The following is a 14,700-nucleotide window of genomic DNA, read 5'->3' as shown; positions in this document are numbered from 1 at the left end:
AAGTCTTAAAGAAATTCAGTATGCACAAATGTAGTCCCTCACCTGCTCCTATAGTCAAGGACGACAGATATGGGGATTTTCAATGCCCCAGGAACTAATATGAGATCGATCAAATAAAAGTGGTTCCATATGCTTCAGCTGTCGGAAGCTTACAATATGCTCAAGTATGCACGTGCCCTGACTTGACATTTGTTACCGGGTTACTTGGCAGATTCCAGAGCAATCCTGGAATAGAACACTAGAAATTGGTAAAGAAAGTCTTGCGTTATTTGTAAGGAACGAAAGGCCTCGTGATGACGTATAGAAGATCTGATTCACTCCATATAGTGGGATATTTAGATTCTGATTATGCGGGAGATAATAGAAAATCCACGTCTGGATATGTGTTCACTCTCGCAGGGGGAGCTATTTTATGGAAAAGCTCAAAGCAAACCGTCACTACATCGTCCACAATGTATGCCGAGTTTGTAGCGTGTTATGAGGCAATGGGGCAGGTGAACTAGCTAAAGAAGTTCATACCCGGTTTGAAGGTGGTTGACGACATCAATAGACCACTGAAGTTATACTGCGATAATAATCTAGCAGTACAGTATGCTCACAACAATAGGTCAAGTGGTGCTGCCAAACACATTGACATAAAGTATTATGTTGTGAAGGATAAAGTCCGGGATCAAATGATAAGTCTTGAGCATATAAGTACCGAAAAGATGCTCGCGGATCCGCTTACAAAAGGCTTACCACCCAACGTGTTCAGAGAACATGTAGCCGGCATGGGTTTAAGGGAAAGCCTATGACTTCTGGACTATAAAGGGCCCAAAAGTTAAAGTAACTATTTCAGATCAGAGACGTGCATTGTAGCTATTAAATCTATCGGCGATTGACCGTGACGATGAAACATGCTCTATGCATCATCTGTGAAGAAATGAGTAAGGATAAAAGGATTAAAGTTTAAAGTTTAAAGATAAAAGTAATAGTGTGAAATCAAGGGGGAGAATGTTAGATTGATCTCCCAGCCAATAAGCCCAACGGCCTATTGGGCCTTGGTCACACGCCCTGATCGGGTGCGCCCAACCCTACATGGTTGGTGGGCCCCTGTCGCACTGCGCTATATAAAGTGGTGGGGGCCAGCGGCTCGAGGTACGAGATTCACCGTGAGCCGCAAACCCCACCGACAAACCCTAGACCGATCTGAGAGGGCGCGCAGCCAGCGACGAGAAGCTCCACTGACTTCGCCGTCGTCACTGCCACACCGTCCGTCTACACTGCATCGACGTCTGTGCCACCTCTACTCCACCCGTCGCTGCCCGTGCGCAGACCTTCATCACCGAACCTGAGATGGCCGGCTCCAGTTCATCCGCGACTCCCTCCGAGGGCTCAGGTTCAACACCAACACCTCTCTCCTATCTCCCCCTCTGTTCATCCCGTATTCAAAAGAAAAAAAACCCCTAAGATCTACTGCTGGACGATCTAGAGAGTGTAACATCTAGAGAGTGTAACAGGAAGAACAACCTTGCGTTCCAAAGGAGACATGAATATAACTGATGTTTTTATTGGGTGTAAAGAGGAATAGTGACCTCAACTTCATTAGAGACCAACTTGCAAAGGAAAAAAAACAGAGAGAAAAAAGTTGATAAAATCTCTAATACAAGAAGATGGAGTGAGAAATATGTATTTTAAAAGGGAGATTTACTATTTTCATCAAGATTTACTTTGTGGCGTCGCCGTAGAGGATTGTCTCAGACTTAACCACAACTCTTGTGCAGTGTCCTTTTGCTCTTACCTCCTATTGGGGGCACAAGCTAGTTGCTGATGGTATGTACTACCAGTGTTCTTGCTCTGACGTCCTCCAAATTTCTTGATTGCATCTTCTCACCATATGTCAGGTTAGCAAGACCATGACCCCTCTCTTGGACCTTCTCGTTCTCCAATTGTCGGTCCTTCAATCCTTGAGGCTTCCTCCGCCCCTCTATGGGCATCGGTGAAAGGCGGGTGGATCTCGGATGAACTCCATAGAAGATGTAAATCACGGTTGTCGTTTGTCATCTTGACTCAGTGCCTTTATAGTCGCATGTGGAATGGAGTTCACCAGAGTTCTGCCTGTTGGTGATGCAATGTTCAGTGATCATCAACATGGCTCTGTCGGTGTGTCGTGGGAGTTGTAGCTTCGTTTGTCCCTATGACTGTTGGTGATGGTTGTTTTCCTTTGTATGTGGTGTTGTTTGTGCTCTCTTTCTCGCCTTTTGCTTCTATAACTCTGGGTTCATGACCCAAAAATGTAACTAATGTTATCGGCTTTTGTTGAAAACTGTGGTAACAAAACTCAGGTGAGGATAGTTCTGGTCCCAAGGTGACCTTTTAAAAAGATATCGAGAATGACATTCTGCGTTCCAAATAATGAAGGAGGCCTGAATTTGAATTGTTGGTTGGTATTGACACGTTCGAAAAGGAACCGTGACCTGAACTTAACTGGAGTCTGGAGACCACTTTGCAAAAGAAAAAAAAAAGAAAAGAGTTGATGAAAACTCATCTCATCTTCAGATCTCAGATATAAAGAAGATGGAAGAGAAATGGTTCGGAGGTCCCTGGCTAGGGTAGGCGGTACGTACGATCAGGTACCCACCATGAGATTTAAGATCCGGCCGGTACTACAGCCAGCCACTACTAGATTCACCACGCCAATCAATACCATCTTGACCCTTCGTGCATTGCAGCTAGTACACGTACGGTCGGTGAAAAACATGGAGACTGCAGACAGGTGGTGCCTGGCCCACGACGTGCATGCCCCGGCAAGCCCACGGGCGCCCGGCCCCACCATGCCCTGCCCCCGCTCCCTCGTCGCCGTACGTCTCCGCCCCACCACGCACCAGGCACCACCAGTTCACCACCAACCATGGGCGCCGATCCAGGCGCCACCTAGCTGTAATTCTCTCTTCTCCTCCTCCCATCCGTCGTCGATCCACCACCCATCACCTCCCCCTCTCCTGCCCGCCCCTATATATACCACACGCCCTCTCCCTCGCCGTCGCCCACCACCACCTCGATCCCGCTCCACCATCACCAGCTCCGGCCTCCAGCTCACTTTAATTTCGAGTTCGTCCAAGTCCCGGCCGCCAGTGGTCGTCGTCGTGCTTAATACAATACACACATGGCGATCAAGAAGGGCGGCGCGGCGGCGTCGGGGCTGAAGCAGATCCTGAGGCGGTGCTCGAGCCTGGGGCGGCGCCAGCAGCAGCAGCAGCACAGCGGAGAGGAGGACTACAACGAGGACGAAGAGGCGACCGGGCTGCCGTCCGACGTGCCGCGGGGCCACTTCGCGGTGTACGTGGGCGAGCGGCGGCGCCGGTTCGTGGTGCCCATCGCGCTGCTGGACCGCCCCGAGTTCCGGTCCCTGCTGCGGCGCGCCGAGGAGGAGTTCGGGTTCGCGGGCGCCGGCGCCGGCGGCATCCTCGTCCTCCCCTGCGAGGAGGTCGCCTTCCGCTCCCTCACCTCCGCGCTCGCCTGCGCCGGCGGCGCCCGGTGAACGCGCCGCCCGTCCTGCCGCGTGCTTGCATTTGCATGCATGCATGTCCCGCCGCCGCCTATTCGTTCGATTCATTGGTTTGGCCCAGCTAGCCTAGCAGGCTACCAGCTACACCTACTAGTCCTAGCTTGGTGAGAGAACTCTACAATGAAGGTTACGTTAATGGCGTGTGTGTAAATATAGATTATTAGAGAAGAAGAAGAAGTGGTGGTGGTGGTGCATGCGCGGAGGATTGTATTAGCGCGCGCCCGGCCGGCCCGGCATTGGAGACAGCTAGCCGATCGAAAAAGAAGGAGATCGATGGAGAGAGAGGACGGATCATCGGAGTCGGAGAAGACGGATGGATGGAGCTTGTATGTAGTCCAGAGCTTCACTGGCTATTGTTTGCTGTTGGCCGCTGTTCTGCTGCACTGCATGTACGTTGTTTGTGATGCGTTCTACATACTTCCTGGCCGGCCTCCTCTGCAAGTAGATATGGTTAGGCCAGTGCAACAAGTGAACCATCATTATTTTTTTTTCTGTACATGCAAAGATACTGGCATGACCGGCTAGCTGTAGGTAGCCAGAGCTAACTAGCTGGTATGGGCGACCGTACGTACCGACATCAAGCATGCATTCAGATGTGCATACATATAAACATGTGTGTTCCTTCCTTCGTCTTTATCCTGATATGATGATTCATCGATCAATAAATCCTTTTTTTTTCTCTCGGTGTTTTTCTCAGCCCGGCTTATAAATAATGGTACAGTATTTTTCTCTCACAACAAATCAGCATCAGCCGGCTTATCAGCCGCAAACACCGTTAGCCGGGCATGGTTCATGATAATGACGATGTGTTCCTGTATGCTTTGGTTGCTCTTGTTTAGCTTTGCTCCTACTGTAGGTACTACTCGTACTCATCAGTACTACAGTACGTGCATGTGTGTGTGATCGATCGATTGTGAAATAAATGAGGACATCAGTGGCGTGCAGCTTTCAGCAGTCGGTGTACGAATATCGGAGGAACGTGGGGGGTATTAATTCCAAGAAAGGATATATCTGCAGATCGTCACTCTCCGGGCGCGCTGTTTGCCTGGCCGTCTAGGCCATTGTCGTGTGCTCCTACTGTCCACGACCACGAGCTCGCGTACGTCGTTGCATTGCATGCATGGAGCTGGAGCTGGTTACGTTGACGATTCATCGATCACCGGCCTTTCGGTACCTTGGTTTATCTATGCACACTAGGGAATTGAGTAATAAAGATTGGTAGTTAATAGAGAACATAATTGAAAACAAGTTTAGCGGATGGAAAGGTAAGATGCTTTCTTTAGGAGGTCGTTTGATCTTAATAAACTCGGTGCTCTCTAGCTTACCGATGTTTATGATGTCTTTCTTTGAACTCCCAAAAGGAGTATTAGAAAAGATCGACTGCTTTAGATCAAGATTCTACTGGCAAAGCGACCATCACAAGCGAAAATATAGACAGGCCAAATGAGAAATTATGTGCCAACAAAAAATACAGGGTGATTTAGGCATACATAATTTGGATTTACAAAACAAATGCCTGATGAGTAAATGGCTCTTCAAGCTGTTAAATGAGGATGGCATGTGGCAAGAATTATTGAGAAATAAATATATAAAAGATAAAATTATAGGGAGTTGTACCAAAAGGCCCACTGACTCTCACTTCTGGAAAGGACCGATGAATGTAAAAGATAGTTTCATGACTTTTGGTTCATTCAAAGTAAAAGACGGGTCACAAACTCGTTTTTGGATGGACACCTGGTTGGGAAACCAACCATTAAAAGATAAATTTCCCTCGTTGTTCAATATTGTGAGAAGAAAGCAGAATTCTGTGGCAACTGTACTTGCATCAATCCCGCTGAACATTTCCTTTCGCCAGAATTTAGGGGGTAGAAATCTAAGGGATTGGCATAGAATTGTTGCCTCGTTACAAGATGTGAACTTATAGGGGAAAGAGATGTGTTTGTTTGGGCATTACATTCATCTGGTACATTTTCTGTTAAATCTATGTATGCTGCACTAATTAACAATAGGGTCAGAGTGTCACCGGATTTATGGCAGATCAAATTCCTTCAAGAATAAAAATGTTCTTGTGGTATTTAAAAAGAGATGTGATCTTAACCAAGGACAATCTTGCACGACGAAGCTGGAATGGTGATACGAAATGTTGCTTCTGTCACCATTCAGAACTATTCAACACATTTTTTTCTAATGTTATTATGCTAAGTTCTTGTGGCGTGCTATACACTTGATGTTTGGGTTATCACCCCCTCAGTATACATGATTTATTTGTTAATTGGTCTAAGGCGGGTGGTAACATACATAATTCATTGTTATTAACTGCAGCGTCAGCTTTATGTTGGACAATCTGGTTAACAAGAAACAAAGTAGTTTTTGACAAATGCAGACCGAAAACTTTTTTGCAGGTGCTATTCAGGGGAACCCATTGGCTACGGCAATGGGCAAGACTGCAGCGGCGTAATGATCTACGGGATCGGCTGATTCTTATTAAGCAGCATTTGGAGACATCAGCATTACTTTTTTAATTCCAATGGATGGTTATCGACTAGGTTTATTGGTCTTCATTAGTCAGAACTTTACTTCCCGCTTTATTGTCCTAGTGTCTACTTGTAAGCTTATGATCCCTGTGGGTTGTGTGCTGATCGCTGTACCGAACTTTGTAATAATTAGCTTGATTTTACCCTGAGGTAGATGAAGCCGGATATAAACCATCCTTTGTCTAAAAAAAAGCTAGCTACTACCAGCACGCACGTACGTCGCGTCGACCCTGTTTATATACGATGACATTGTTTGCCTTTTGGTTTCCATTTTTGGATAACATTGTTTTGCTTTAGACATTTAGTTAGGTTTGGATATGCGTGCATTGTGTTGTACTCCGACTGATCCAGTTGTTGGTTAACATAACGTTGCACACTAAGGGCGCGTTTAGTTGGCAAATTTTTTTGTTTTGGCTATTGTAGCACTTTTGTTTGTATTTGGTAATTAGTGTCTAATTATGGACTAATTAGGTTCGAAAATTTCGTCTCACGATTTCTCACCCAACTGTGCAATTAGTTTTGTTTTTCGTATACATTTAGTACTCCATACATGTGCCGTAAGATTCGATATGATATTTTGGGATGAAAATTTTTGGAATCTAAACAGGACCTAACTGGATATACATACTGACATACACCGATACAGAGGCAAACATTACAAGGCTTGTAGCAGGAGCAGCAGTACGTATCATCGCAGAGACGGCAGAGTAGGCACTGCTATGCGCAGAACAGAGCAACAGCACCTGGGATTGATTATGCAGATGATAAAGGCTTGTAGGAATTTGGATTTTGGGGCTACTGTAGCACGTTTGTTTTTATTTGACAAATAGTGTTCAAACATGAACTAATTAGGCTCAAAACGTTCGTCTCGCAATTTTCCACCAAACTGTGCAATTAGTTTTTCTTTTCGTCTACATTTAATGCTCCATGCACAAGCCACGAACATTCGATGTGACAGGTACTGTAGCAACTTTTTAGAAGTTGAGGTGGAACTAAACAAGGGCAAAGAGACGGAAGTTGAAAACTCTGTTACGAATAGATAGACACGGGAATTAAACAAAGGCCGCGTTTAGTTGCCTGCGGAATCGGCGCCGCCGATTCCCTGTAGCACTGCAGCGCACTGTAGTATTTTGTTTGTATTTTGTAATAATTGTCTAATCGTTGACTAATTAGGTTTAAAATGTTCGTCTCGCAAAGTACAACCAAACTATGCAATTAGTTTTTAATTTCGTCAATATTTAGTACTCTATGCATGTACCACAAGTTTGATGTGACAGAAAATCTTCTTTTTGCATAGTGTCAAAGTTTGAATTTTGGTGGAACTCAACGTGGCCAAACTCGGGATTTCCGGAGGCAGAACAACCGCAGCGTTTAAGGATGATCCAGAAATGGGTACCCCAGGGTCACATGGATCCACTGCATGTCCATGTGGAGTGGCTTTTTCACCAGCGAGAACGAACGAACGACCTCTTCAGGGTCGTCGTCGTACGTCGCCGGCAGATGCAGATTGGGACCCGATCACCCGCCCCAGCGCGCACGGCCACGAGTAGCGTTTGTTTCGTACTCGGCCCCGGCTCGCGCGCGCGGCCACCAGCACGCAGCCTACGGATCCACCAACCGATCGATTCCGACACCCCACCCGTGCCGTGCATGGTCGCTCGTGCGCGCGGCCCCCGGGGGCGGGGGCGGGGGCGGGGGCGGGGCGCCCGAGGCGATCAGATCCGACCAGCTGCCTCGGCATTCATCCGGCCGAGGCACAGCGGACGACCGGGGCACCCGACACGGACCAGATGTATCCACACGCACCGGTCACGGGCGTTGCCGTTGGCTCGCTAGCTAGCTCTCCGCATGCAACTTGCCAACCCGGCGGCGCGGCGGCCGGACTACACTGCATGCGCGGGCATCATCTCGCGCGATGTCGCTCTCAGTCTCTCAGAAACGTCACGGAGCAGACCACACTCTGGCAGACTGGCACTCTGCACTGGATGAACATGGCTACACTGCATCATGGTAAAGAATATATAATCGCCCACAGGCCACAGGTTTACTGCTACTTGATGCGATGAGGTAGCCGGATGGACCGGAGCTCCGACACGTCTGGTGGGAGAGCGAGAGTCGCCTGCCAGTGCCATTGCCCCGGCGGGCCTCATGCATGCAGTATGCACGCGTGCCAATCTGGACGACGAAGATGCGTCCTCTCCTCTGTATGCGATGCGAGATCTTCTAGCCAGCCAGAGCCAGTACGCGCTTACTTTCCTATATAAAGGAAGGAAATGTCACGGTACCGGCCGTACCTGCTGACGAGGCTCTCAACATATCCATACGTACGTAGTATTCGTGAACGCTACAGCCGTACGCTCGGACGTACGTAGACTGCCGTTGAGGTACGTGCAGTAGGGTAGGCCATGCAAGCAAAATCCAGGTTCGACACTGTGCATGGCAACCCGTGCAGGTCGATCGAGGCCGGCGGTGTTTGTTCAGCTCAGGCTCAGCTGCTGCATTATCCGCTGGGTTTGCTGCCATAAATCATAATCTGCTAGTATGGCGTTACTTCGATCTGAACCAGCCGCCGGCCGGATTGAATCATCATCATAAGATAGAGATAGATCCATCATCATTCATCCATCCGATCAAAAACCGTCCATTGCATCGTTGCATTGGAGCAGCAGCAGAGGACGGCCGTCCTCGTCGTCTGTTCCTGCAGCCTGCCTGCCTGGAATTTTTTTTATTTTTAACACTTTTTTTAAAATTATTTTTAAAACTGATATTATTTTTTTTCTTCAAAACTAACACTTTTGGACGCGCCAACTGACATGACGCGGTCAAACCACTCTACCGCGTCATGCATGGCGGTGCGGCGAGACTGCCACCGTGGTAGCAACCCGGACGCTGACCGGTGATGTGGCCCAGCTCTGCCGCGCCACAGATCACGGCGCGTCACCGCGCCATCGCGCACGGCGCGGCAGGCCCCAGCAAAGGTCCGCGACGCGGCTCTCGCTTACCTTTCTCTCTCTCGCTCGGGCCGTTTGAAGCAGAGGCACGCCTGCCACCATGCATAGGTAGTAAAGTATAGTTAGTAAAGTTAGTTAGTTTAGTTAGTATATGTAGTACAGTAAGTTAGTATAGTTAGTAAAGTTAATTAGTTTAGTTAGTACAGTTAGTGAGTCTAGTTAGCTATTGTATTTAGTATAATTAGTTGTTGTAGTTAGTCTTGTATATGTGTTAATATTAGATTAGTTAGTATAATTATAGTTAGAATATGTATTAATATTACTATGGACAATACATACGACGATTTCGATGACCTGGTGAAGTTTCTGAAATGCTTTTGTAGATGGATTATTATGTTAGAGTTTTCTACGGAGGAAGTGTTAGGAGAGAAGATGGTATGTTTGAGGATATGGAAGAAGAATTGTAATGGTTTGATGAACCTCCTGGTTTCAACGACTTTTGTATCCGTTTGAATGCAAAGTTTGGCGGTGATTTCACATTGAAGGGGAGGTTTGATACTAGGAAGACTAGGGCACACTATGTCCTGATGCCCTTACGTGACCCTGCTTACTGGTCCCGCTACAATAGGGTGCTCCAAGGTTCCAATGTGCCCATGGCTGAGGTGGTGGTGGAGAATGGATACAGGATGCAGGGTGTCCTGGACGGGCCGTCCATTGACGGTGTTGGAGGCAATGAGCAAGAATTGGGGGTCGAAGGGGAAGCAACTCAGGGTAAGCTGAATTTGAACGGTCAGTTGACGCAGGAGCAGTTTCATTCAAGTCAAGTAGGTTGTATAAGCAATGACTTCGATGTGAACAAGTTCGAACTAGAAGAGGAGGAGCAGGAGGAGGACAGGATCAGTGATGTAGTTAGCAGTGATTCAGACGATTCAGATGATGACCAAGGAGGTAGACATGTTATGCCCACACCGGTTGATGCCATGCCAATACCTGTTCATGGGATGCCATTTCAAGTACCAACTGAGGTTTTGCATGCTATCCAGGCTTAGGGTAGACTAGTCAAAGATTTGCCAGCAGATGATGCCCCCTATGATTCATGGGGTAGAATTAGCGAAGCGCAGCAGTATGTTCCACCACCACCTTACACAGCGACTGAGCTTGAGCAACTAAGGTTGATGAACGTACCTTTCAGGGTCGTTTCGAACTATAGGGATGTCAGCACGATGGATATGGCAGTTTATGACACCGGTCTCCAGATGTGTACGAAATCATTGTATGACCATGAAAAAGAAATCCTTAGTAAGGGGATGATATTCAATACAAAGTCAGAGATGAAGCTCTTCCTTCAGGACTATGTTGTGCATCACCATAGACCGTATAACGTCACTCATTCGGACCAGGAGTTGAGGTACCACGTGATATACAAAAACGGTTGTATGTAGAGGTTAAATGCACGAAAGAGATAGAGTGATGGTAAGTGGAGGATAAGTAAAGTGGTCGAACCCCACACTTGCCTAACAAATAGGGGGAAGGAAAATCATCAGTAGCTCACTGCACGTTACCTTACCCGTCGTATATTGGGGCTCGTTGATGACAATAATGATATTTTTGGTGTCTTCATTACAACAGTCCATATCTGGATTCGTTAAGTATGATGTGAAGTACGAAAAGGCTTGGCGTGCTAAGCAAATTGTCCTGGCGATTCGTTGGGGTAGTTGAAAGGAAGCGTACAACAGGGTGCCCGCATCTTATGTGCAATGCATTACTACAACCCTGGCTTGAAATGGTTTGTGGACACCGGGGGATATATTTTTGGGACCCGTTGAGGCATGTCCTCTATCTAACATGCATTCTAGTTTTGTCGGCCAGTCGTACTTGTTGATGGCACTTTTCTGACAGGAAAGTACAGGGGCACCTTGATGATGGCTGCTGCTGTTGATCCTGAGGACCAGATAGTACCCATGGCATTTGCTTTGGCAGAGGGAGAGAACAATGAATCGTGGTCATGGTTCATGCGGCTTCTACGTGTACAAATGCTTGGCCCATCTCGCACTATATGTTTGATCTCGGACCATCACCCAAGGCTTCTTAATGCTACAGCTGAGCATATAGAAGGGTTCCCGCCTCTAGTGCTCAGATGGTGCATGAGACACTTTGTCGCTAATTTCTAGCGGCGTCAGAGGAAGAAGGAGGTATGTGACAAGGTAAAGGCTCTATGTTGTGTACGTACAGAGCACCAGTTCAAGGACACAGAGAGAACTAGACAAGATGCTAAATGAAGCGGAAAAGGCCTAGTTAGAGGCGCAGATGGAATAGAAGGCTAAGTGGGCGTTAGCATATGATGATGGGGGTTTGAGGTATGGCATCATGACCACTAACTTGGAGTCTTTCAACCGTGTATTCACCGGAGTTCGATCGTTGCCTGTGTCTGGAATTGTTGAGTTCTTCTTTCATAAGTGCAACGAATTTTTTGTCAAGAGGTGGGAACTTATGCAGAGGAATATAGCTGAGCAGGGGCGTTTTGAAAAGGCCAGAGCAGAACATTTGAAGGAGCCCGAGGAATTGTTCAAGCAGCACACCGCCGAACCATATGGACCCCGCCACCATATCTTTAGTGTACAAGGTAAGGGTGGCACAAGCTTGGGCGACGAACGTTATGGTGGACGAAACTACTGAGTTGATCTTGAAAAAGTAGAGTGCAGTTGCAACGTCCCTCAGATCTTGCATGCCCCTTCCTCTCATATGATCACGGCCTGCAGGGTTCGCGGGTATAACTATGAGGATCTGCCATATATGTCACCCTTGTATCTCCGTTCGAACAACGTTAGTATTTGGGAGAGGAGCTTCGAGCCATACCTTGACCCGGCACAGTGGCCACCTTATCATGGTTATGACTACGTGCCGCATTCGGATCTAATGAAGGTAGGCAAGGGTAGGAGGAAGAAGAAGCGACTCAAGGGGGACATGAACGCTATGAGAGGGTACGACGAAGACATATACGGAGGAGGAGACTTCAACGAGACCCGTGGCAGGAATCTTTGCTCCGTTTGCAAAGAACCTGATCACAAGGCTAGCAAGCATAGAAGACAAGGACATCAGGTGCATATAGCATACATTTTATTATATTAATGTTAATTGTTTGCTATGCTATTTAAAACTACTATGTTAGTACATTGGAACCTTGGAGCTATGTTTATTATGATATATGTTTATTCTCTAATTTTGCATAATAGTTTATTCCTTTTACATATACTTTGTTTTTATGCACTAATGTTCCATTATATTATAGTACTCTTAATGTTTGTTCAAACATATCCATTTGAAATTTGAACCAAGATGGGGGATCATCATCCACAGTACTCCGTTCTTGAGGTGCACTACGACAACGACCACCGAGCCAAGCGCCTGTCGGAGCTTCATGAGGACTTAGTACCTCTTAGACTACGCACACACCAGCCGCACCGCTGGGACGAGCGATACCGGCCGTACATACAGCGTGCCAGCTTCCTTGAGATCGTCCGAGTCTTCAACACTGGGCTACCGATCCTCGACCCTGCACTTCTCACTGCTGCTGTCGAAAGGTATGATTTGGTACACGTTTGCGACAGTATAAAGCATTGATTTGTCTCTTTGTTTGAATTAAAAAAACTTCTTGTATTGAATTAAAAACCAACAGGTGGAGGCTAGAGACCCACACCTTCCACCTTCCGTGCGGTGAGATGATTATCACGATGCAGGACGTGAAGATGATACTGTGTCTGCGGTTGGGGGGTCTTCCAGTGACTAGGATCCTTGATAACGATCACTGGATGGACTTGGTGGAGCAGTTCTGTGGCAGAAGACCACCCGAGGATGAGGATGCTAAGAGAGCAAAGTAAGAATTTCTACGTTCCAAACATTTACCATTTTCACACCAGCACATATTCTACAAATTATTTTGCTATTTAGATGGAGGGTGTAGTACATAACTTTTATGATGCATATTGTCTTTGTCTAATGTAATGTTTGTTTTTGTTCCCTCAGGTCTCATGTAATATCCGGTGTCAGCTCTAATTTAATGTTTGCAAGATATTTCAGAAAAAACATCCGGTGCCAGTTCGGTCTGGATAACAGAAAACTTCGGGGCGCCGCTGCACCCAAACGCTCCAGAGCAGGAGATCGAGAGGTATGCTAAGGTGTGGCTGTGACACTTTTTAGGTGTCTTTCTGTTCCTTGACACGTCGGGTAACATCATCAGCTAGGCCTTCCTCAACATACTGAGCCAGCCTTGGGAGAATATAGGAGCGTGTACAAGTTAGTATTGCTGAACTTGTGATGAACTTCAGACGTGTATAAGTTAGTATTGCTGAACTTGTGTATTGATTGTCTCATGGACGGTGGCACAACAAACCTATGCTGGGCGCTGGCCAGACTCCCTTCTAAGCGCATCAGCAACACCAAGATTTTGATGCATATAATTTAGGGAGTTTCGAAAGATCGCAATGGTGAGAACAGTCTTCTAGATAATGTTTGGACAAGATGGGCACCAAACTAAGACCCAAAAGTAATACCCGAATGTGTGACAATGACAAAAGTAAAAAGCATTATATACCGAGAACGTAACAAATACATGCAAATTGCAGCATGGTAATACCATTTTTTGTGGCGAAAGTTTTATAAGATAACACAATGTCCGTTATAAAAATTAAACATTGTTTGTTAAATGGGTACAATACATAAATAGTTCAAATGAAACACATTACATCACCAAGAAAGTTCTACAAGACAAATACCAAATCTAAAGCATTGAACTAGCACACCAGTACCAATCCTCTACCACACCTGTACCAATCCTCAGTCTGAAATATACTGAGTAAGCAACTCATCGTCTGAGTACCAGTCCTCTACCACAACCTCGTTGCTATGGCTAGGCTCACCTGTATTGCCCTGATCTGCCTGTCGCCTATAGTAAGCTGCCTCCGCTTCACCTGCAGCCTCCACGGCTTGAGTCAAGAACGTGTCCTCCTCCGTCTGGCTCATGTGGCTAGGCTCACCTACATTATCTTGATCTGTCTGTCGCCTACAGTAAGCGGCCTCCGCTTCATCTACGGCCTCTACGGCCTGAGTGAAGAACACGTCGTCATCCTCCTCCGCCTATAAGCCCGCCTCTGCTAGAGTGATGAGCTCGCTCAGTCTACCAATGTCATCCTCAGCCTCCTCCGCCTGCAAGGCCGCCTCAGCAAGAGCGATGAGATCGCTCAACTGGGCAGTGTCGTCCTCATCCTCGTCCCCATCATCGGCCAACACAATCGGAGATTGGACGGTGTGACCAGCTCGCGTTCTGTGCTCATCTAACTTCTTTTCCTCATACCTTGCATGGGCCACCTCTGCGGCATGGTCCTCGCTGCATCCAATTCTTCGCAAATCCATAACGCTACAAGAGAATACATTAGTACGCGCACACATATAGAGATAAACATTTAAACATATACACTTTTCATTTACTTCGTGTTTGTTCGGACACACAAACTCCAACGTATTCTCAGGGTTTATCATAGCTCGATCTCCGCATTTGCACAGAGGAGGTTTCTCGAGTCGTCTAACTACGGCTAGGTGCTTCTCCTTAGCCATCATTAGCGGGGGGTTAGGGGGGTGAAACCCACCGTTAGAAGTGCTCACGTGGATGTCT

At 47.0% G+C, this 14,700-nt stretch overlaps 1 protein-coding gene across 1 annotated transcript; it reads left to right on the top strand.

Annotated features, from left to right (window-relative positions):
• Nucleotides 1-3,010: 3,010 nt before the first annotated feature.
• LOC136522426 (protein SMALL AUXIN UP-REGULATED RNA 51-like) lies at nucleotides 3,011-4,208 on the top strand. The gene has a single exon (XM_066516247.1). The coding sequence runs from the start codon at nucleotides 3,146-3,148 to the stop codon at nucleotides 3,518-3,520; it is 375 nt and encodes a 124-aa protein (XP_066372344.1). The 5' UTR covers nucleotides 3,011-3,145; the 3' UTR covers nucleotides 3,521-4,208.
• Nucleotides 4,209-14,700: the final 10,492 nt, after the last annotated feature.

The sequence above is a fragment of the Miscanthus floridulus genome, chromosome 18 (genome assembly GCF_019320115.1).
Source record: "Miscanthus floridulus cultivar M001 chromosome 18, ASM1932011v1, whole genome shotgun sequence".
In the NCBI taxonomy this organism is placed as follows: domain Eukaryota; kingdom Viridiplantae; phylum Streptophyta; class Magnoliopsida; order Poales; family Poaceae; genus Miscanthus; species Miscanthus floridulus.
The sequence above is the reverse complement of the archived record's forward strand: the minus strand, read 5'-3'. Positions and strand labels throughout refer to the sequence as shown.

Coding starts and splice junctions, on each gene's coding strand:
- LOC136522426 (XM_066516247.1), top strand. CDS start 3,146: ATGGCGATCAAGAAGGGCGGCGCGGCGGCGTCGGGGCTGAAGCAGATC.